Genomic DNA, 22,885 nt, shown 5'->3' on the forward strand with positions numbered 1-22,885 from the left:
TAGGGTGGGGGAGGGGGCGAAAATTCTGGGAGCCTTGAAGAATGTGTGGAAGTCGAGAACATTATCTCTGAAAGCAAAAATGGGTATGTTTGAAGGAATAGTGGTTCCAACAATGTTGTATGGTTGCGAGGCATGGGCTATGGATAGAGTTGTGCGCAGGAGGATGGATGTGCTGGAAATGAGATGTTTGAGGACAATGTGTGGTGTGAGGTGGTTTGATCGAGTAAGTAACGTAAGGGTAAGAGAGATGTGTGGAAATAAAAAGAGCGTGGTTGAGAGAGCAGAAGAGGGTGTTTTGAAACGGTTCGGGCACATGGAGAGAATGAGTGAGGAAAGATTGACCAAGAGAATATATGTGTCGGAGGTGGAGGGAACGAGGAGAAGAGGGAGACCAAATTGGAGGTGGAAATATGGAGTGAAAAGGATTTTGTGTGATCGGGGCCTGAACATGCAGGAGGGTGAAAGGAGAGGAATAGAGTGAATTGGAGCGATGTAGTATACCGGGGTTGACGTGCTGTCAGTGGATTGAATCAAGGCATGTGAAGCATCTGGGGTAAACCATGGAAAGCTGTGTAGGTATGTATATTTGCGTGTGTGGGCGTATGTATATACATGTGTATGGGGGTTAGTTGGGCCATTTCTTTCGTCTGTTTCCTTGCGCTACCTCGCAAACGCGGGAGACAGCGACAAAGCAAAAAAAAAAATATATATATATATATATTTTTATATATATATATATATATATATATATATATATATATATATATATATATATAATAAATAAATAAATAAATAAATAAATATATATATATATATATATATATATATATATATATATATATATATATATATATATATATATATTTATTATATTTTTTATTATACTTTGTCACTGTCTCCCGCGTTTGCGAGGTAGCGCAAGGAAAAAGACGAAAGAAATGGCCCAACCCCCCCCCCATACACATGTATATACATACGTCCACACACGCAAATATACATACCTACACAGCTTTCCATGGTTTACCCCAGACGCTTCACATGCCTTGATTCAATCCACTGACAGCACGTCAACCCCAGTATACCACATCGCTCCAATTCACTCTATTCCTTGCCCTCCTTTCACCCTCCTGCATGTTCAGGCCCCGATCACACAAAATCTTTTTCACTCCATCTTTCCACCTCCAATTTGGTCTCCCTCTTCTCCTCGTTCCCTCCACCTCCGACACATACATCCTCTTGGTCATTCTTTCCTCACTCATTCTCTCCATGTGCCCAAACCACTTCAAAACACCCTCTTCTGCTCTCTCAACCACGCTCTTTTTATTTCCACACATCTCTCTTACCCTTACGTTACTCACTCGATCAAACCACCTCACACCACACATTGTCCTCAAACATCTCATTTCCAGCACATCCATCCTCCTGCGCACAACTCTATCCATAGCCCACGCCTCGCAACCATACAACATTGTTGGAACCACTATTCCTTCAAACATACCCATTTTTGCTTTCCGAGATAATGTTCTCGACTTCCACACATTCTTCAAGGCTCCCAGAATTTTCGCCCCCTCCCCCACCCTATGATCCACTTCCGCTTCCATGGTTCCATCCGCTGCCAGATCCACTCCCAGATATCTAAAACACTTCACTTCCTCCAGTTTTTCTCCATTCAAACACACCACCCAATTGACTTGACCCTCAACCCTACTGTACCTAATAACCTTGCTCTTATTCACATTTACTCTTAACTTTCTTCTTCCACACACTTTACCAAACTCAGTCACCAGCTTCTGCAGTTTCTCACATGAATCAGCCACCAGCGCTGTATCATCAGCGAACAACAACTGACTCACTTCCCAAGCTCTCTCATCCCCAACAGACTTCATATATTTATATTTTGCTTTGTCGCTGTCTCCCGCGTTAGCGAGGTAGCGCAAGGAAACAGACGAAAGAATGGCCCAACCCGCCCACATACACATGTATATACATACACGTCTACACACGCAAATGTACATACCTATACATCTCAATGGACACATATATATACACACACAGACTTTTCTTTTTCTTTTAAACTACTCGCCATTTCCCACGTTAGCGAGGTAGTGTTAGGAACAGAGGACTGGGCCTTTTTTGGAATATCCTCACCTGGCCCCCTCTGTTCCTTCTTATAGACATATACATATATACACATGTACATAATTCATACTGTCTGCCTTTATTTGTTCCCATCGCCACCTCGCCACACATGGAATAAGAACCCCCTCCCCCCTCATGTGTGCGAGGTAGCGCTAGGAAAAGACAACAAAGGCCCCATTCGTTCACAATCACTCTCTAGCTGTCATGTAATAATGCACCGAAACCACAGCTCCCTTTCCACATCCAGGCCCCACACAACTTTCCAGGGTTTACCCCAGACGCTTCACATGCCCTGGTTCAATCCATTGACAACACGTCGACCCAGGTATACCACATCCTTCCAATTCACTCTATTTCTTGCACGCCTTTCACCCTCCTGCATGTTCAGGCCCCGATCACTCAAAATCTTTTTCACTCCATCTTTCCACCTCCAGTTTGGTCTCCCACTTCTCCTTGTTCCCTCCACCTCTGACACATATATCCTCTTTGTCTATCTTTCCTCACTCATTCTCTCCATGTGACCAAACCATTTCAAAACACCCTCTTCTGCTCTCTCAACCACACTCTTTTTATTTCCACACATCTCTCTTACCCTTACATTACTTACTCGATCAAACCACCTCACACCACACATTGTCCTCAAACATCTCATTTCCAGCACATCCACCCTCCTGCGCACAACTCTATCCATAGCCCACGCCTCGCAACCATACAACATTGTTGGAACCACTATTCCTTCAAACATACCCATTTTTGCTTTCCGAGATAATGTTCTCGACTTCCACACATTCTTCAAGGCTCCCAGGATTTTCGCCCCCTCCCCCACCCTATGATTCACTTTCGCCTCCATGGTTCCATCCGCTGCCAAATCCACTCCCAGATATCTAAAACACTTTACTTCCTCCAGTTTTTCTCCATTTAAACTTACCTCCCAATTAACTTGACCCTCAACCCTACTGTACCTAATAACCTTGCTCTTATTCACATTTACTCAACTTTCTTCTTTCACACACTTTACCAAACTCAGTCACCAGCTTCTGCAGTTTCTCACATGAATCAGCCACCAGCGCTGTATCATCAGCGAACAACAACTGACTCGCTTCCCAAGCTCTCTCATCCACAACAGACTCCATACTTGCCCCTCTTTCCAGAACTCTTGCATTCACCTCCCTAACAACCCCATCCGGAAACAAATTATACAACCATGGAGACATCACACACCCCTGCCACAAACCTACATTCACTGAGAACCAATCACTTTCCTCTCTTCCTACACGTACACATGCCTTACATCCTCGATAAAAACTTTTCACTGCTTCTAACAACTTTCCTCCCACGCCATATATTCTTAATACCTTCCACAGAGCATCTCTATCAACTCTATCATATGCCTTCTCCAGATCCATAAATGCTACATACACATCCATTTGCTTTTCTAAGTATTTCTCACATACATTCTTCAAAGCAAACACCTGATCCACACATCCTCTACCACTTCTGAAACCACACTGCTCTTCCCCAATCTGATGCTCTGTACATGCCTTCACCCTCTCAATCAATACCCTCCTCCAATATAATTTACCAGGAATACTCAACAAACTTATACCTCTGTACAATGGCACTATGCACGCATTCCGCCAATCCTCAGGCACCTCACCATGAGTCATGCATACATTAAATAACCTTACCAACCAGTCAACAATACAGTCACCCCCTTTTTTAATAAATTCCACTGCAATACCATCCAAACCTGCTGCCTTGCTGGCTTTCATCTTCCGCAAAGCTTTTACTACCTCTTCTCTGTCTACCAAATCATTTTCCCTAACCCTCTCACTTTGCACACCACCTCGACCAAAACACCCTATATCTGCCACTCTATCATCAAACACATTCAACAAACCTTCAAAATGCTCACTCCATCTCCTTCTCACATCACCACTACTTGTTATCACCTCCCCATTTGCGCCCTTCACTGAAGTTCCCATTTGCTCCCTTGTCTTACGCACTTTATTTACCTCCTTCCAGAACATCTTTTTATTCTCCCTAAAATTTAATGATACTCTCTCACCCCAACTCTCATTTGCCCTCTTTTTCACCTCTTGCACCTTTCTCTTGACCTCCTTCCTCTTTCTTTTATACATCTCCCACTCAATTGCATTTTTTCCCTGCAAAAATCGTCCAAATGCCTCTCTCTTCTCTTTCACTAATAATCTTACATCTTCATCCCACCACTCACGACCCTTTCTAATCAACCCACCTCCCACTCTTCTCATGCCACAAGCACCTTTTGCGCAATCCATCACCGATTCCCTAAATACATCCCATTCCTCCCCCACTCCCCTTACTTCCATTGTTCTCACCTTTTTCCATTCTGTACTAAGTCTCTCCTGGTACTTCCTCACACAAGTCTCCTTCCCAAGCTCACTTACTCTCACCACCCTCTTCACCCCAACATTCGCTCTTCTCTTCTGCAAACCCATACAAATCTTCACCTTAGCCTCCACAAGATAATGATCAGACAACCCTCCAGTTGCACCTCTCAGCACATTAACATCCAAAAGTCTCTCTTTCACGCGCCTGTCAATGAACACGTAATCCAATAACGCTCTCTGGCCATCTCTCCTACTTACATACGTATACTTATGTATATCTCGCTTTTTAAACCAGGTATTCCCAATCACCAGTCCTTTTTCAGCACATAAATCTACAAGCTCTTCACCATTTCCATTTACAACACTGAACACCCCATGGATACCAATTATTCCCTCAACTACCACATTACTCACCTTTGCATTCAAAGTATATTTTACAAACTTATTTAAAAAATTAAAAAGTAACAGACCACTGTGTCCTTTCCAGGCTTGTTTGGGAGACTGAAAAAGCAAATACATAGCATCTGTGAACGTATCTACAAAGCCACAAATCATGTAAGAACCTCAGGCAAAATATTTATTGTTTAGTCTTGTGTTACTTTCATTATTCTAAGTGTTCACAATCCTGCAGAGACAAAATACTAAGCCTTAGAGAGAAATCTGTCTGTTCTAACATTAATTATTTGTTGAGAATTTTTGGTCTAAATTTCATGTTTGTATCCGGTAAATTTCTCGCCATTTTTTTTCAGCTAAGTTAGATCTTCCAAACAGCATTCATCTGATTTCTTTCTCACTCAGTAGCCTACTACTACTGTACTCTATCTGGTAGGGGTTATGGTTAATTCTAACAGCAAGAAATTGTATGCTGTTTTTAAGTATTCAGTAGAGAAATGTTTTCAGCACATACATGTATATTTTTCTTGAATCACCAACCAAGCTGATGAAATTTCTCCAGAAGCTTCTCTGGAGGGCTGCTAAATCCACAACATATTATGGAGACTCACTCCATTATGCATAACAGGGGCTTACTCCCTCGCACATGGAGGAAACTTACTCCCAGACTCACAACAGTAGCTCACTCCCTGACAAACTACTGCAGGCTCACTTTGATACATGATGGCTGTTCACTCCCTGACACGATGGCCACTCATCCTGCAACACTATGGCAGCTCACTCCCTGACAACACTATGACAGCTCACTCCTTGACACGGTATGACAGCTAACTCCCTGAAGCACAATGATGGCTCACTCCCAGATGTGCTACAGTAGCTCACTCCCTTCCACTCCCCAGCACAAGACAGCAACATACCTTGTAACACATTACATTAGCTCATTTCTAAAGCACTTTGGCAGCTCTCTCCCTGACGCACTCCAGTGCCAAATTCAGATACATAACAGCAGCTCACCCAAACAGATGCAGCCCATTACCATCTAACATAGTAAATATTAAGGTGGGCCAAGATTGACATTGACATATTATTTTTTTCCCCTCTGTATGTTCTGATTATTATTGTTAGCACAATCTCATCAAATATAATCAATGTCTGATCATCACTCAATGAATTATATTAATAATTTGGGAGGGCCAAGATTTTTACCTACATCTGTAGAGGCCAAAGTGCAGGCAAACCATATAACTAAGGCAATTTAAAAAGCATATTATGTGATATTTTGATAAACAGCAAATTTTGGCTCAAAGTGTACCAAAACACTATATAAATGATGAGGTGGCACCATTGCCTAAGAGGCGTAACTTTGGTTTGTAGCACTAAACGCTGTCTTACAAGCACACTCCCTCCACAAGTTTTCAATTCTTGCATAAATTAAGACCTACATCCTTTATTAACCTGGGACATCTTACAACTCTTGGGCTACAGTACACTAGGTAGTAAGGCCAGGTTGCACTCCTTTAAAGTGAAAAGCTCTTTAATCAGTTGGCAACACTTGTATTTCTTTTTAATCGGTTCTCCACTTCCTTTGTTAGTGAAGTAGCACCAGTGACAAATGACTAAACATTAGAGGAAAAAATCCTTGTTTGTCTTCTTGCTCTGTTCCTTCTTTTGGAAAGTAATACAGGAGGAGAGGATTTCCAACTGCCCACTCTCACCACTCTTAGTTGCCTTCTATGACATGCAGGGAATACATGGATGTGTATGTAAATGTGTTAACGGACTCTTCCTACATGAGGTTCACTACGAGTGAAAAGTCATCTTTGGTAAAGCTGTATCACTGTCAGTTGACAAAAAAGTACCACATCAAAAATCTATTCACTTCAAAGAAGTCCATCCTTTCTCTCCCTCCGAGTGTAGTGCAGACTTTGAGCTGCAGGGCCTCTTGGAAAATGTCAATATGCATTCTACCCTGTCTTTGTGTATGTGCCATGTAGATTAATGGACATATTGTGTTGCACAGAACTAAGGTTTGCCTTTACCTCAAAGTAATATAATAATACATGAAAGGGTAAACAAAGTTCTAGTTGTACCCACTTGTACTTCATATTAGTTTAAATCAAAAAGATTAATGATATGCATATAAAATGGAAGAATTACAGTTAATCAACATGAGCCTTACAGTGACAATAACAAAGCAAAGTAGTTGGTAATGACTTCTCCCCAACATTTACTACTGTAGTATTGCGTTGTCAACATTTTGAGTACAAACCATACTAAAGTCTTGTCAAAGACTAGAGAGGAGCATTCATAACTTATATCTCTACACTACCTAAAGCATAAAGCTGATAATGGGAACTATTTGAAATCAAATTTGTATAAAAATTATTTCTATAAAAGTAGTAACAGGCACCCCTAGTCAATTTTCTAGTTTATTATATATCTCCAATGAATCAAGTATTCATAATATGCAGTACTTGGAATCTGAATCAAAGCACTTATTTACTGAATTTATCCATCAAAATTTAAGATGAGGCACTGTCTTTAAGCTGAATACTTCTTTAAATTCTTATATATCTTACAATGTCACCATCTTACACAAAGTGCACTACAATCAAGAAAGATGTTTTACTTTCTTAGAACACTTTATACTTCTTTGCATGACATTCTTAGGACACTTCATAATTCTTTGCATGACAAAGTAAACTCAGAATCCATTTATTGATTTACATATCCAATGCATTCAGTTTGAAAAGGCAACAAAGGTTAAGACTTGAGCTTTAGTTAGTCATTACTTGATTTCAAAATAGCTACTGAAGTTTCAGCTGGAGTTAGCCTATAAAAAAATCAAAAGTTCAAGTTCTCTAGATTTTATGAATAGTTCAGGAATAAAGTTACAATGAACCTTAATGAAATTTCAGGGAAAGTTTCCTAATCAACGGAATAAAGTCATTATACTATTAACAGATAATAACCAAAAAGATACTGATATTTACAGTGCTATGTAGTGAATTTACATGAAAAAATTTTTCACCTTTTGACAAACAGCACTTCATAATGATGATCTTATTACATATAATGCACCATGTTTAACATAACTCTATCATAACTGCAATTAACAAAACTTGGTGAGGTACACAACTGTCTAGAAATATCTAGGTATTTCCCTTATCTTAGTATTACAGCCATCCTGCATATTGTCATTAAAATCTCAGTTGAGCTGAACCTTAAATACTACCATGTAAGGATATTCTGAATCTTTCTTAATCAGTTCTGAAAGTTAAGATTCTTCAGAAGGGCACTAATAGAAAAGTACCATAAGTGTAACGAGATAAAGGATCCTAGGCTGATTTAACATAAACTAGCTTCACTTTTAACACAATACCACATACTCTTAGTAACATGATCTTAACATGAAATTTATGGACTTTTTTTTGTATGATAATGAACAGTGAAATTTTTCTGCTAATCCACAGCATAAAGTTATCTATAGATCTTTAAAAATGTTAAATAGCAGTATAATCATTCAGGTGTTTGTAACTCAATTTTTTCCATAAAGTACGAAATATGAAAAAATAATACCATCACGAGATGTGCAATGAATAATTCTCCTTTGTACAAAATGACTTTCAAACAACAAGTCTTGTCCATCATTGCCTTCATAAACATTCTGGAATTTCATCCCTCCTAGAGGCTAGGTCACACTTTATTCTGGTTACAGCAGCTGTCTTTATAGCCCATTTTTAGGGAGCATATGCAAGTTTTTAACTTTATCCTTTCTTTTCTGAGCATGTAGTAGACAATGCAAGACCATTAATGACTGTCTTAAACTGTTCTGGAATTGGGCACTCGACAAACTCTCCATCATCCTTAGGAATCAAAATATTCATCTCTGATGACTTGGCAGTGACTATCTCAGTATTAAGAGAACTTTTACTCAGGTAAACTTGACATCCATCCGTCTTCTCAATGGAGAGGATAGGCATGACACCCATCACCTGAGGAGCATTGAAAGGCATTCAGTAAACAAGTATCACAAAAAATTGAAAACAATCACTCAAACAATCCAGTTTTCTAACATATCAAATTTTATATAAATATTTTATAATTTATTAAATACTTTTCTAAATTGACCTTCCTCTAATCCTTTTACTGCAAATGGTTAAAAACCCAGTTCCATTAATGCAAATCAAGAGAAAAAAATACTTTGGTAGTGAAAGATGTACTTCTCCCCAATTGAAAAAAAAAGGGTAAATGTCCTTAACTTTACTGTCAAGTATGGAATCACAGGGGAAGTGACAGCTTGATACATATGAGCATGATGTATTTTTCTGATTTCTATGACATCAACACAGTTCAGTTTGTGTTAGCATACTCCATTCAAACTTCAATTTTGCAAGAAAATACTGAAATTTTAATTGTAAAACTCCATGAGATCTGTACTGAAGTTTACTCCCTTGCTTTAGTAGCACAGTAATACTTCTATCTCTGACATCTGGAGAGAAACTGACCCCATGCTCTTTCACATGACATTTCCTTGGCTTCTGACAACTTTCTGTCACCACACAAAGGAACTGATGCAATCATTAAGGCACAAAGTTTTTAAAACAGTAAGATTACACAGAAGTTCAATTCTGCAGCAAAATGAAAAATGGATGAAAGTTGGGGCCTGCAGTGAAAGTGTTAAGAAGTTGGGGCCTGCAGTGAAAGTGTTAAGAAAAATACAATTATAATCTACAGTGTCTTTTGCTTTACATCAAAAGGCCAGCATTACAGCAACTCAAGGGATCTTTTAAGGGATTTTTACTGTTTAGCCAATTTCGATGACCTGATCACTAGTGAAACTGACAAGATTTCAATTTACTAACAATAATAAAATAATCACCACGTGAGTTTCAGCTGAAGCTGCCTGCCATTAAATATCCTGATGTTTTAATATAAGGTATAATAGATGATTTTAAAAACTGCCATTCTTTTTCATATTTCAGTGAATACTCTACAGGATGTGCAAGATATATAAGCTTTCATGTGAACATTATTAGTTCTAACATAGGCTTCAGCCACTAACAGATCCATATTGACACTAGACCTTGAATGAATCATTAATTATGAGAAAATAAAGAGGAAAAGAGAATAATATCCTGGTAAGGGTAAGGAACTTAAGGTGAAGAAGCAGCAATGGAGTCCACTAGTTATGGTGACTACTGCCATGGCCATCCCTATGAACAGGCGTCAGAGATATAGATAGATAGACAAAGAAAAAGGAATAAAAACAAAATAAATACAGGTACACCAATGATTTTCCAGCACTCTTAGTTCCAAATCCCAAAGCCTTGCTGGATTAACCATTTTGCCGGACCAATCGTGGTCACATAATAATAATTCATCAACACACCTCTAACACACTAATCATCCATCTCCCATGAGTCTAAAGTATTCCATGGACAGCTGGAAATTTAAATTAAATATTAAATGTCTGAGCACCCTAAGATGGTAAGTCTGTCCTTAGATTTTTTAATCCAGTGGAGTATCTAGGGTATGGAAGGTGCCCTGGGTGCCACTTGAAGGGGGGCACCAGTGGCGTAATGGCGTCCTGGATCCAGACAATAATTCGGATCTTAAAGATTTAGATGTTTTGACCATGAAAACACATCTTTGGCATTTGGAATCACATTGATATCATTATTAGTTCAATAGTTATTCACAAAAATTGATATTTCCATAATGGCGTCCTGGATCTAGACAATGATTTGGAGCACTTCCAAAACCTAATTAACTGGTCCTTGTGTCATTTCTGACTTTCCCTGAATATTTCATCAAAATTGGTTCATACCTTTTGTTGAAAGTTGCTCACAGACAAACAAGCAAAACCAATAAAAACATAATTTCCTTGGCGGAGGAAATGAAAATAAATATTACTGGTGTCATATGTTTAGACGGGTGCAATTTCAGTGCTTGCCATAGGCGCTATTTCCCCTAGATGCCCCGTTTGAATCCTGTGGGGTCTTCTTCGTCTTCTGTTTTAAGCGTTTTCCTAGGTGTGCATCACCAGAATAATGCAGTTTTGTCTGCATTATACACCTGCTCAGGACTGAGGTGCTTGTCAGCTACAAGTTTTGCAAATTCATTCACATACTCGGCAGCTCCTTCGTGGTTTGCAAACCGCTTTTCTCCTCACACTTTATTCATGGAAATTCCATGACGCTTCTTAAATCTTTGAAGCAATACTTCACTATAGTCACACTCATGTTGTAATTTAAGTTATTTATGAACAACTTAGCTTGGTCCATTACAATGCTACCCGACAAGTCCACTCCATCACTCCGATGTTGTCAAAACCATCCCATCGTCACTTGGTTGTGCTCAGTACTCTTAACATCTTTCATAGTTTTTCTAATCATCATTTGCTACTTGGAATCGCCGTCTGCATAGAATTTCAATATTTCTCCCTTTGCTTCTTTATATCATAAACAGTTGATGAACCAATATTGTTGATGTTACACAGCTTACGTACCAAAACACCATGGTCCATTTTTTCAACAGTTCTACTTTATCTTGGATCGATATAGACTGATGTTTATGTTTGACACCATGACCGACACTCTCATATGTCTTAGAGGCCATAGCTAGGGTTAAATTTATGCAAAATAAGCTAAGAATCTCAATTGCGGTATTACCACCAACAAGTGCTGTGTAAAGAATGTAAATAAGCACGCCCTACACCAAACGCCATCTGTGGCCGCCCAGTAAGCTAGTCTGGTGGCCGAGGTAATTTCAAGTTCCCTCATGTAATTTTGTCTGGACTAAAGGAGGTGCCGAACCATCAGGTGCCAGAAATTAGGTGGTGTACCTGTACTGTATTTTTGAGGCAGTAGAAAACTTACCTTTTGAATCAGAGCAGGTTGCTTGTTTTAGGAAAGGCATGATAAGGTAAAGAGTTCCAAAGCTTAGTTGTACAGGGAAGAGAAAAGACATCATACGAGCCCATCTTTGTAGTGCTAACAGCCACACATGGCTTACATGGTCTAGCTAATGGCAAAATCATGCATGCAGTCAGCTCTGAGGAGCAGAAACCAAAATAATAACTACAGAAGAGGGAGAAAGAACTAACAGCACAGTGATGTGAAAGACAGTCACATTTTAAGGTTAGACAAGGAAAGTTGCTAAGTTGTATTGCTTTACATTCACATGAAAGTCATTTTGGAGTGCAGAGTTATAAGTGTACCAGTGAATTGGGTTAATTCTTTAATAATATAAGAGATAAAACGAAGAGGGTAGGAAATAAGAAAGAACCCTAAGGAACACACATGTTGGCTGGAAACGAGAGGTTGAGCCATCAATAATTACGAAAATGGAATGACCAGAAAGAAAGCCACATATCTGACTAAAGCTTTTGAGATATAAATGGCTACAACATGATACCACCATCCTCATGAAAACCACACTGATGATCTGAAAGATTATAATTCAAGTGATTATGGAAAAGGAAGTTGAGGGAAGATTCAAATGCTCTGGAAATAGCACAATGATGGCCTGATGATGGCCTAGGTTGATCACCCTTTTATGGTATGCTGTACAAAAGTATGCTTCCATGATATGAGGAAAGTTTTTCTTGTGAGCAAAGGCAAAATAAAACAGACGAGCAGGGAAAGGAGCCAAACTCATAAGTGAATTCCATCAAAACATTATGGGGGGTGGGGTGCACTCTGATTCCTCCACTTTGCTTATGTTTCAAGAGAAAAGTGCTTTTTGAACAGTATGCAAATATCATATGAAGGAAAAGAGGATTTGTAAGAGGTGTATAAAGGAATGAGATAATTTTAGTTACTCAAGAAGAAAAGAGGATGAAAAAAAAGTGGGTTTAACCATGAAAATGGCTACTGTATTGATGGTAATGAAAATAAAATGACAGAAATTGTGAAATGTTTTTGGCCACAAACCAGAGTGAGCCATCAAAGGAAGAAGTAAAGTTATCATACTTCCTGCAAATAAGAGGCACTTTGTATTTCATATGATACATCAGTAATTTTGAGCAGAGACGAGAGGCAAATGAAATTTGAGGGGAGTTTTATCTGATATGATATCCAAGTCTCTTCCCTGAAGTCTCAAAACAACGAAGTTTGTATCATGAATTAGAAGAAAAGACAGTCTTAGAGGAAGAAGGTATTCATTTTTGCAATTAATTCAGAAATACACACCAGAGACAGGCATAACCCAAAAAGATAATAATTTTCCTAAGGAAGACCAATAAAGAATTTTCAAAACTTATTCCACTAGCACTACTATAGCGGCATAACTGGGATATAGAGAAAACAACAGGAAGAGGAAGTGTAGTAAAATGCCTTCATGAGTGTGATCAAATGAATCATATGGGTGTGAAATTGCATTGCTGTAACATGAAGATGTGAAAATAAAATGTACTCAGAGCAGTCATAAGAGTCTCTAACACAAGCTGGTTGGCAATGACGTCTGGATCATTTAGAGTAAAACACATGGAGGGCTTTAAACCTTGCACTACCTACATAGGTGGATTTCAACTACAAATGATCAAAGTAACATATTTCACACAAAGTTAGATCTTACCTGAACTTGACATGATTGACAATTAACAACTTCTGCTGAAGATACAAGGTTGTCAAACACCACTGATGACTTCTTGCATGAATCTAGGATGACTGAATTTAGCTTACCCTGTGAGAAAACCAGAAAGATACTTCTAAGATAAAACAGTTAAAGTGAAAATGATAAGAGTAAGTTCCACAAATCATTGAAAATCCTAGATATCAAGTGTAGTATTCTCAGAATCATGAGACAATTAATGAAAATCTTTCACCATCTACTAGTGGCCAGAGTACTACTGCTGTTGTTTATGAGTTTTTTGAGTTACTGCTGCTGTTTATGAGTTTTCTAAAGTTAATTTACTGTTACAAGATTATGAACAAATCTTCATTCACTATGATCTATATTATAACTCCAGTATTGATGCAGGAATTATGAAGCAACTGTACTTGTCATGTATATATTGCTGTCAAAGAAAAATATAAGCAAACAAACCATACTAATATTTTTTTTTTTTTTTTGCTTTGTTGCTGTCTCCCGCGTTTGCGAGGTAGCGCAAGGAAACAGACGAAAGAAATGGTCCAACCCACCCCCTTACACATGTATATACATACGTCCACACACGCAAATATACATATCTACACAGCTTTCCATGGTTTACCCCAGATGCTTCACATGCCTTGATTCAATCCACTGACAGCACGTCAACCCCGGTATACCACATCGCTCCAATTCACTCTATTCCTTGCCCTCCTTTCACCCTCCTGCATGTTCAGGCCCCGATCACACAAAATCTTTTTCACTCCATCTTTCCACCTCCAATTTGGTCTCCCTCTTCTCCTTGTTCCCTCCACCTCCGACACATATATCCTCTTGGTCAATCTTTCCTCACTCATTCTCTCCATGTGCCCAAACCATTTCAAAACACCCTCTTCTGCTCTCTCAACCACGCTCGTTTTATTTCCACACATCTCTCTTACCCTTACGTTACTTACTCGATCAAACCACCTCACACCACACATTGTCCTCAAACATCTCATTTCCAGCACATCCATCCTCCTGCGCACAACTCTATCCATAGCCCACGCCTCGCAACCATACAACATTGTTGGAACCACTATTCCTTCAAACATACCCATTTTTGCTTTCCGAGATAATGTTCTCGACTTCCACACATTCTTCAAGGCTCCCAGAATTTTCGCCCCCTCCCCCACCCTATGATCCACTTCCGCTTCCATGGTTCCATCTGCTGCCAGATCCACTCCCAGATATCTAAAACACTTCACTTCCTCCAGTTTTTCTCCATTCAAACTCACCTCCCAATTGACTTGACCCTCAACCCTACTGTACCTAATAACCTTGCTCTTATTCACATTTACTCTTAACTTTCTTCTTTCACACACTTTACCAAACTCAGTCACCAGCTTCTGCAGTTTCTCACATGAATCAGCCACCAGCGCTGTATCATCAGCGAACAACAACTGACTCACTTCCCAAGCTCTCTCATCCCCAACAGACTTCATACTTGCCCCTCTTTCCAAAACTCTTGCATTCACCTCCCTAACAACCCCATCCATAAACAAATTAAACAACCATGGAGACATCACACACCCCTGCCGCAAACCTACATTCACTGAGAACCAATCACTTTCCTCTCTCCTACACGTACACATGCCTTACATCCTCGATAAAAACTTTTCACTGCTTCTAACAACTTTCCTCCCACACCATATTTTCTTAATACCTTCCACAGAGCATCTCTATCAACTCTATCATATGCCTTCTCCAGATCCATAAATGCTACATACAAATCCATTTGCTTTTCTAAGTATTTCTCACATACATTCTTCAAAGCAAACACCTGATCCACACATCCTCTACCACTTCTGAAACCACACTGCTCTTCCCCAATCTGATGCTCTGTACATGCCTTCACCCTCTCAATCAATACCCTCCCATATAATTTACCAGGAATACTCAACAAACTTATACCTCTGTAATTTGAGCACTCACTCTTATCCCCTTTGCCTTTGTACAATGGCACTATGCACGCATTCCGCCAATCCTCAGGCACCTCACCAAGAGTCATACATACATTAAATAACCTTACCAACCAGTCACCCCCTTTTTTAATAAATTCCACTGCAATACCATCCAAACCTGCTGCCTTGCCGGCTTTCATCTTCCGCAAAGCTTTTACTACCTCTTCTCTGTTTACCAAATCATTTTCCCTAACCCTCTCACTTTGCACTAAAGTATCAATATAAAAACTCATTTGAGATAATGCAAATACATAATTTTGAGCAGCATACCTCAAGTAGTATTTCTATTATGTACATATGAAAAGAGAGTGGTTGAGAGAGCAGAAGAGGGTGTTTTGAAATGGTTTGGTCACATGGAGAGAATGAGTGAGGAATGATTGACAAAGAGGATATATGTGTCAGAGGTGGAGGGAACGAGGAGACGTGGGAGACCAAATTGGAGGTGGAAAGATGGAGTGAAAAAGATTTCGAGTTCATTGGGGCCTGAACATGCAGGAGGGTGAAAGGCATGCAAGGAATAGTGTGAATTGGAACGATGTGGTATACCAGGGTCGACGTGCTGTCAATGGATTGAACCACGGTATGTGAAGTGTCTGGGGTAAACCATGGAAAGTTTTGTGGGGCCTGGATGTGGAAAGGGAACTGTGGTTTCAGTGCATTATACATGACAGCTAGAGACTGAGTGTGAACGAATGTGGCCTTTGTTGTCTTTTCATAGCACTACCTCGCGCACATGCGGGGGTTGTCATTTTCAAGTGTGGCGGGGTGGTGACAGGAATGAATAAGGGCAGACAGAGTGAATTATGTACATGTGTATATATGTATATGTCTGTGTGTGTATGTATATATGCATATGTTGAGATGTATGGGTATGTATATGTAAGTATGTGGACGTGTATGTATATACATGTGTATGTGGGTGGGTTGGGCCATTCTTTTGTCTGTTTCCTTACACTTCCTTGCTAACGCGGGAGACAGCGACAAAGTATAATAATAAAATAAAATATCCATCCTCTCCTACCTTCAGACTTCACCTGAACTGAAAATCTTAAAGTCAATAATTCTGACAAAAAAATCAATAGGAGAACTTGAGTTAATTCTACATTACCTTAATTTGGACTATTGTGTTCTGGCACCTGAAGATGTAAACAGACTGATCCATTTTGGCTTCTTTAATGATAATGTCTGGTTTGTCATTCTGATACTCGACAAACCATTTCTTGCCCTCTAACACAACTCTGGGACGTCCAGTAGGGCCATCACGGGCTGGAGATACACGGCTGAGTGGGCTAGACTGCTTCACAAATGGCTTTGGACCCTCACGTAAGCTAGGGTTCTTGTGAGTCTTCATGTCATCTGTTACCTGTAGAGTTAATGCACTTACATATACACAAACTTTTAGTATTCTTGTCATCTGATCCATGAAATAAATATTATTAACATGAAAAACCAATTAAAATACAATTCAACAACTAAACAAATTATCCTCTGACACTCGATATTTATTTGAGAGTTACTTTTCAATTCAAAGGGATAAATTACAACTAATTGCATATCTATACAGTACACCAATCATTTAATGTAAAAACCCAAATAATCATTATGCCACCACCACCATCAGTGAGCAGGCTACCATATGATCACCTGTGGCTCAGAAGTTTAACCCTTTGGCCATGGATTCACAAGACGTAAATTCTCCAGCAAAATTTGAAAATTGTAGTTGGTCCTTCTTTTTACTAATTTTTTCTATCAAGCAAAACCATAAACTTTTTAAATTTGCCATTAATGATTTTTAGAAACCACATCTAAAGCAGGGGGTAAAGAAAAACTAAAAGTATTTATGGGTGAAGCCTGCAGGATAACATAAACTTCCTTAAGCATAAGAAATTTTTTGTTTATTACACTCATAGTGATGAACTAATTGTAAAGGGCACAATCAAATATTAAATAGCCATGTGGAAGACCTTAGCTCCAATTGATGGATATTTGAATGGGGCAACACCTCTAGACAGAAATTTATGCATCAAGTTTTGTGCCTCTATTTGAAAGCTGTGTGCCAAGCTTGAGTGATGGCCGAGGTGGTAATGCATGGCAATTTCTCCCCACAGTCAGTCATCTTTCATATATGCCAAATACAGTACATGTCTCCAAGTTTTCTAAGAAAGAAAATGAGACACTTTTAACTAGCTTTAGACCAGACATATGATCATCCTGAATTATTTGATGATGGTCTGTCCTCAGATTGTTTGAAGAGTGACTTAATGCTCTTCCAGGATTGAAAATTGACCAGATAAGGCACGAGAAGGTGTTTCCGGCAAAAAATGGAAGGAGTGTTGCTAGTTCCTGCCTATACTTGACAAAACACCATCAGACTGGTAACTGGCTGGTAATTTCACATGTAATTTCCTCAAGAAGAAAATAATCACCAAATTACACAGGATATATCCAGAAAGATTAATTATATAAGATAAAACGTGGTAACAATTAGTAATTATTTTTCTAGCGTAGGTAAAAAAAATTATGCAGAGAAGCAACTCACTTGACAATAGGGCATTACTACTGCATATATGAGTGTATTGTTCTGAAACTCCTATAAAAACCTCAACACATTATGTGGGTGAAAGTAGTGGATGAAATGTTCTGTAAAGATTTTTTTTCTCACTGTTATATGAAAATCTATAAAACAGTTGGGATAAATAAATTATTCAACTTGAAAAACTCAAAATTTTCAGAGTTGGTAGGGAAACCTTCTTCAAAGAGCACCTATCAAAAACATTGTACATTATCATTCTACCTAATGCTCTTGCCTAAATGTTCCAACCTACTACTTCCATCTACTGCTCCATCATTTTGCCAAAAGGCAGGGCTAGCACACAGTTCTCACCACAGGAAAAACTAGTCATGAACAATGAACTGTGCGAGTCAAGTGTTATAAAGTGCTGCATACGACAAGGAGAGATTGTATGTTTGTGGACAGAATGCTAACAGTCCACGTGTTAGTGAGGCAGAAAGAAAAGACAACTACCTGGGTCAGAGGAGAGCAACTTGACAACCACTGAAGTGCTGGCTCATTAAGCAGATGTCACTAACCCTCCTGATACCCAGGTGGGTAGTATTGGTAATATACCTCCCTGGTCATTAGCTGCCTACCAACTACAACCTAATATTTTTTTATGTGACTGAATTCTCAATAATACTACCTTGCCAAAGGTGACTTTTCACTCACAGTGTAACCTTGAGCAGGAGGAGTTTGGCCTGCCACACAACGCTTGCAAAAAAAGCTCCAAAACTGTGGTACAAATGATTTCTCATCCCTAGATCATGCAATCTTACACTATATCAACAGCCCCTTACTAATGAAGTGCTCCTGGCCCATGCTAATGAAATTCCTTCTACCAAAGTGCACACACACACGCATACATATATACTCATAAGACACTACTCAAAACTCAGCCATAAACCAACCACACCTCTAAACATAAAAGTTAAGTAAAGCCTACAAAAATCCATTCTGAAACAACTGTTCATCCACCCTTTAATTGCACAGACACAAGAAATGAAATTAAAGCAAAGAACTCTTCTGCTACAGGCCTTGACAACATATACTCTCACACAAAACTCTATGGCCCATTAGCAATCCAAGAACTTAACAGAAATCTTGAACTACAACTGGCTACTCAACAAAATACCTAACATCTGGAAACTTGCTCATATAATACCAATCTTAAAACCCTTCAAAGCACCCAACTAGCCTTCCTCCTTTTGCCCAATATCATTTCTATCCTTAGTATTAAATATTTTATATTTTTTCTTATCATACTTTGTCGCTATCATACTTTATCGCTGTCTCCCGCGTTAGCGAGGTAGCGCAAGGAAACAGACGAAAGAATGGCCCAACCAACCCACATACACATGTATATACATAAACGTCCACACGCACATATACATTCCTATACATTTCAACGTGTATATATATATATATATATATATATATATATATATATATATATATATATATATATATATACATACATACACAGACATATACATGTATACACATGTACATAATTCATACTTGCTGCCTTCATTCATTCCCGTCGCCACCCCACCACACATGAAATGACAACCCCCTAACCCTGCATGCGCACGAAGAAAAGACAACAAAGGTCACATTCATTCACACTGTCTCTAGCTGTCATGTGTAAACCACCGAAACCACAGCTCCCTTTCCACATCCAGGCCCCACAAAACTTTCCATGGTTTACCCCAAACGCTTCACACGCCCTCGTTCAATCCATTGACAGCACGTTGACCCGGTATACCACATTGTTCCAATTCACCCTATTCCTTGCATGCCTTTCACACTCCTGCATGTTCAGGCCCAGGTCACTCAAAATCTTTTTCACTCCATCTTTCCACCTCCAATTTGGTCTCCCATTTCTCCTCATTCCCTCCATCTCTGACACATATATCCTCTTTGTCAATTTTTTCTCAGTCAGTCTCTCCTTGCGACCAAACCATTTCAAAACATAGTCTTCTGTTCTCTCAACCACACTCTTTTTATTACCACACATCTCCCTTACCCTTTCATTACTTACTCGATCAAACCACCTCACACCACATATTCTCCTCAAACATCTCATTTCCAACACATCCACTCTTCTCCTCTACCTATAGCCCATGCCTTGCAACCATACAACATTGTTGGAGCCACTATTCCTTCAAACATACCCATTTTTACTTTCCGAAATAATGTTCTTGCCTTCCACACATTTCTCAACGCTCCCAGAACTTTTACCCCTTCCCCCACCTAGTGACTCACTTATGCTTCCATGGCTCCATCCACTGCCAAATCCACTCCTAGATATCTAAAACACTTCACTTCCTCCAGTTTTTCTCCATTCAAACTTACCTCCCAATTGACTTGTCCCTCGACCCTACTGTACCTAATAGCCTTGCTCTTATTCACATTTACTCTCAGCTTTCTTCTTTCACACACTTTACCAAACTCAGTCACCAGCTTCTGCAGTTTCTCACCCAATCAGCCACCAGAGCTGTATCATCAGCGAACAACAACTGACTCACTTCCCAGGCTCTCTCATCCACAACAGACTGCATACTTGCCCCTCTCTCCAAAACTCTTGCATTCACCTTCCTAACAACCCTATCCATAAATAAATTAAACAACCATGGAGACATTATGTACCCCTGCCGCATACCGACAGTCACGGAGAACAATTTACTTTCCTCTCTTCCTACTCGTACACATGCCTTACATCCTCGATAAAAACTTTTCACTGCTTCTGACAACTTGCCTCCCACACCATATATTCTTAATACTTTCCACAGAGCATCTCTATCAACTCTTATAATATGCCTTCTCCAGATCCATAAATGCTACATACAAATCCATTTGCTTTTCTAAGTATTTCTCACGTACATTCTTCAAAGCAAACACCTGATCCACACATTCTTTACCACTTCTGAAACCACACTGCTCTTCCCCCAGCCTTCACCCTCTCAATCAATACCCTCCCATATAATTTACCAGGAATACTCAACAAACTTATACCTCTGTAATTTGAGCACTCACCTTCATCCCCTTTGCCTTTGTACAATGGCACTATGCATGCATTCTGCCAATCCTCAGGCACCTCACCATGAGTCATACATACATTAAATATCCTTACCAACCAGTCAACAACACAGTCACCCCCTTTTTTAATAAATTCCAATGCAATACCATCCAAACCCACTGACTTGCCAGCTTTTTATCTTCCGCAAAGCTTTTACTACCTCTTCTCTGTTTACCAAATCCTTCTCCTTAACCCTCTCACTTTGCACACCACCTCAACCAAAACACCCTATATCTACCACTCTATCATCAAACACATTCAACAAACCTTCAAAATACTCACTCCATCTCCTTCTCACATCACCACTACTTGTTATTAGTATTAGTAATAAAACTCCTATAAAAATCATCCATAGGAGAATCAAACAAAACATCCCACTCTCACCCACACAGCACAGTTTCATATCAAATACTCTACCACCATGTTGCACACTAAACTGACACAACATATGCTTTATGGATTCAACCAACCACAACCCCACTCCTGCACAGTATCAGTACCCCAATACATCCCACACAAAACAATATTTGATACCATTCCCCACAACAATGACAAAGTATGTATTTTATTAATATTATCATACTTTGTCGCTGTCTCCCACGTTAGCGAGGTAGCGTAAGGAAACAGACGAAAGAATGGCCCAACACACCCACATACACATGCATATACATACGTCCACAGACACACATATACATACCTATACATTTCAACGTATATACATATATGCATACACATACATATACACACAAATACATAATTCATACTTGCTGCCTTTATTAATTTTGTCGCCACCCCACCACACATGCAATGACAACCCCTCCCCCTGCACACACACGAGGTAGCGCTAGGAAAAAGACAAAAAGGCCACATTCGTTCACACTCAGTCTCTAGTTGTCATGTATAATGCACCGAAACCGCAGCTCCCTTTCCACATCCAGGCCCCACAAAACTTTCCATGGTTTACCCCAGACGCTTCACATGCCCTGGTTCAATCCATTGACAGTACGTCAACCCCGGTATACCACATTGTTCCCATTCACTCTATCCCTTGCATGCCTTTCACCCTCCTGCATGTTCAGGCCCCAATCGGTCAAAATCTTTTTCACTCCATCTTTCCACCTCCAACTGGGTCTCCCACTTCTTCTTGTTCCCTCCACCTCGCACACATATATCCTCTTGGTCAATCTTTCCACACTCATTCTCTCCATGTGACCAAACCCTTTCAACACATCCTCTTCTGCTCTCTCAACCACACTCTGTACTACCACACAACTCTCTTACCCTTTCATTACTTACTTGATCAAACCACCTAACACCACATACTGTCCTTAAACATCTCATTTCCAACACATCCACCCTCCTCTGAGCAACCCTATCTATAGCCAACGCCTCACAATTATACAACATTCTTGGAACCATACCCATCTTTGCTTTCCAAGATAATGTTCTCGCCTTCCACACATTCTTAAACGCTCCCAGAACCTTTGCGCCTCCCCCCACCCTGTGACCCACTTCTGCTTCCATGGTTCCATCTGCTGCCAAATCCACTGTCAGATATCTAAAACACTTCACTTCTTCCAGTTTTCTCCATTTAGACTTACCTCCCAATTGACTTGTCCCTCAACCCTACCGTACCTGATAATCTTGCTCTTATTCTCATAAATAAAGTATATATATATATATATATATATATTCCCTGGGGATAGGGGAGAAAGAATACTTCCCACGTATTCCCTGCGTGTCGTAG

At 39.6% G+C, this 22,885-nt stretch overlaps 1 protein-coding gene across 21 annotated transcripts in view; it reads right to left on the reverse strand.

The window, feature by feature from the left end:
* Nucleotides 1–6,988: 6,988 nt before the first annotated feature.
* Nucleotides 6,989–22,885, reverse strand: part of capt (adenylyl cyclase-associated protein 1) — a 424,491-nt gene continuing 408,594 nt past the window's right edge. For all 21 annotated transcript variants that reach the window (XM_071690544.1, XM_071690536.1, XM_071690541.1 and 18 more), the window contains 3 exons: nucleotides 16,611–16,865; nucleotides 13,485–13,592; nucleotides 6,989–8,899 (listed from right to left, as the gene is read on the reverse strand). In XM_071690544.1, the coding sequence (XP_071546645.1) occupies nucleotides 8,672–8,899; nucleotides 13,485–13,592; nucleotides 16,611–16,865 (591 nt within the window). In that variant the 3' untranslated portion in view covers nucleotides 6,989–8,671. The remainder of the gene's footprint in view (nucleotides 8,900–13,484; nucleotides 13,593–16,610; nucleotides 16,866–22,885) is intronic.

This window comes from Panulirus ornatus, chromosome 48 (assembly GCF_036320965.1).
Source record: "Panulirus ornatus isolate Po-2019 chromosome 48, ASM3632096v1, whole genome shotgun sequence".
Classification (NCBI taxonomy): domain Eukaryota; kingdom Metazoa; phylum Arthropoda; class Malacostraca; order Decapoda; family Palinuridae; genus Panulirus; species Panulirus ornatus.